At 57.9% G+C, this 1,768-nt stretch overlaps 1 protein-coding gene across 1 annotated transcript in view; it reads left to right on the top strand.

Moving 5' to 3' along the window:
- Nucleotides 1-725: 725 nt before the first annotated feature.
- The window catches only part of ALAD (aminolevulinate dehydratase), a gene marked incomplete at its 3' end in the record, with an annotated part of 2,882 nt that continues 1,839 nt past the window's right edge, over nt 726-1,768 (top strand). The window contains exons 1-3 of the mRNA XM_009864270.1: nt 726-838; nt 1,007-1,057; nt 1,700-1,765. Of these exons, the coding sequence (XP_009862572.1) occupies nt 726-838; nt 1,007-1,057; nt 1,700-1,765 (230 nt within the window). The remainder of the gene's footprint in view (nt 839-1,006; nt 1,058-1,699; nt 1,766-1,768) is intronic.

Here is a 1,768-nt window from a genome sequence, read left to right as displayed (position 1 = left end):
TTTTTCCAGGTCGCGGCTCCCGGGGCAGCAGCAGCTGCTCCTCTTTGTGCGGCAGCCAAACGCCTCGTCCCGGGGCAGCCTTCCCCCGGCCCTTTCTGTCCTGCGTGGCGTTGAGAACGTAGTGCTGGTGGGAATTTAAATCATAATGGTCTAATCACTGAATTATTACTAGATCTAACAGGAGAAGAAAATATTGCTACAGAAGAAGTTTCAACATAGCTAACACTTGAGTTATGTACGTTGAGCAACTGCTGTTTGTTACCCCTGAAATCAGTTTTGCCCAACTCCAAGTTTTCTTTATGCAGCAGCGAGGGGACACTGGAGCTGTGTGACCGCAGGGTCTAAAGCCCTGGCGTCACCAGGATGATCCTGCACCCCTCTCCCCTCCAGTGCCCATTCTCGGATGACTGCAAATTGGTGGTTTCCCACACAGAACCGGGAGGTTTTGCCGGGAGGAGCCAGCATGATCCCAGTTTACGGGAGGTGCCGTGCTGTGACTCCGGATGGATGGGGGGTCCCAGAGCACCCAGCAGAGTTGGGATGAAGCTGCAGCTCGTGCTGCCCACCTGTGCCCAGCGTGGGGCAGGGACAGCCCTGCAGCGGGGGCCTGGATGTCAGACCCCTCCTGCGTGCACCGATATCCAGCGGCTGACCAAGATGCTGCAGCTGACCAGCCTGCCGCTGTCTCTTGATGTTTCAGAGTCTCCTCCTAGTGAAGTCCCAAGATGCAGGCAGACTCCCTTCTTCACAGCGGCTACTTCCACCCTGTGCTACGCTCCTGGCAGTGCACGGCAACCACCTTCGATGCCGCCAACCTCATCTACCCCATTTTTGTCACGTGAGTGAGCCCCAGCTCCCTGGGGTTGGGACGGACCAAGCTCAGGTTGACTGGCTTAGCTGCTCCCTGAGCTCTTAGACAGGTTCAGCTTCCGTGTGGACAAGGCTGGGATAGGGGCTTCCTTCTCACACTGAGCCCTCACATATCTGTCCCATCCACCTCCTGCAGTGACAGCCCGGATGCCGTGGAGCCGATCCCCAGCCTCCCTGGACAAGCCAGGTAAGAATCCAGCCCCGCTGAGCTGCGCACCAGTTGCTGCCGTGCCCGAGCAGGGTTGATGTATGGCCTGAGAGGAGGATTTGTCCACTAAGGAAGTGGAGGGAATCATACTGGGAATGCTGGGAAGGTACCAGTACCGACAGGGATTGTGCCAGCATCCTGCGGAGTCCCAGAGCGCTGCCGCGTTGTGTGGGCTGCGCACACTGGGAAGCTGGAAGCGAATGGGGTTTCCAGCAGCAGCTAGAAGACTTGTGCAAGGACACGGTTTTGCGTTAGATCTTGTGGGACTGGCAGCTCCCATCCTCACCTGCTGCCGCGTTAGCAGGGCTGTGGTCAGAGAGGCCCCAGGGGATGGTCCTGTGGGGTGGTGGGATGGATCTGCAGCAGGGACCCCAAGATAAGGGATTCAAGGGCAGGACGTCCTCGTCCTTTCAGAGCAGAGAGTGTCCATGCCAGGCAGATAATGCTCCTGGAGCTCCAGATAAGGTCCCAGATTGTTCAGGCAGCACCACCCCTGTAACTCCAGCTGCTGCTCACTGTGGATGCTGGATTGCTCAGAGACCAGCGTTGTAGTCATGGACCAGCTCTCCCCACGGAGCAGGTCTGGGCGCCTGGCAGCCCCCTTCCCCTTGTTCTTCTCAGATACGGAGTCAACAAGCTGGAGGGGATGCTGCGTCCCCTTGTTGCAGATGGTCTGAAGTGTGTGCTCAT

This window comes from Apaloderma vittatum, unplaced genomic scaffold (assembly GCF_000703405.1).
Source record: "Apaloderma vittatum isolate BGI_N311 unplaced genomic scaffold, ASM70340v1 scaffold33922, whole genome shotgun sequence".
NCBI lineage: Eukaryota > Metazoa > Chordata > Aves > Trogoniformes > Trogonidae > Apaloderma > Apaloderma vittatum.
The sequence above is the reverse complement of the archived record's forward strand: the minus strand, read 5'-3'. Positions and strand labels throughout refer to the sequence as shown.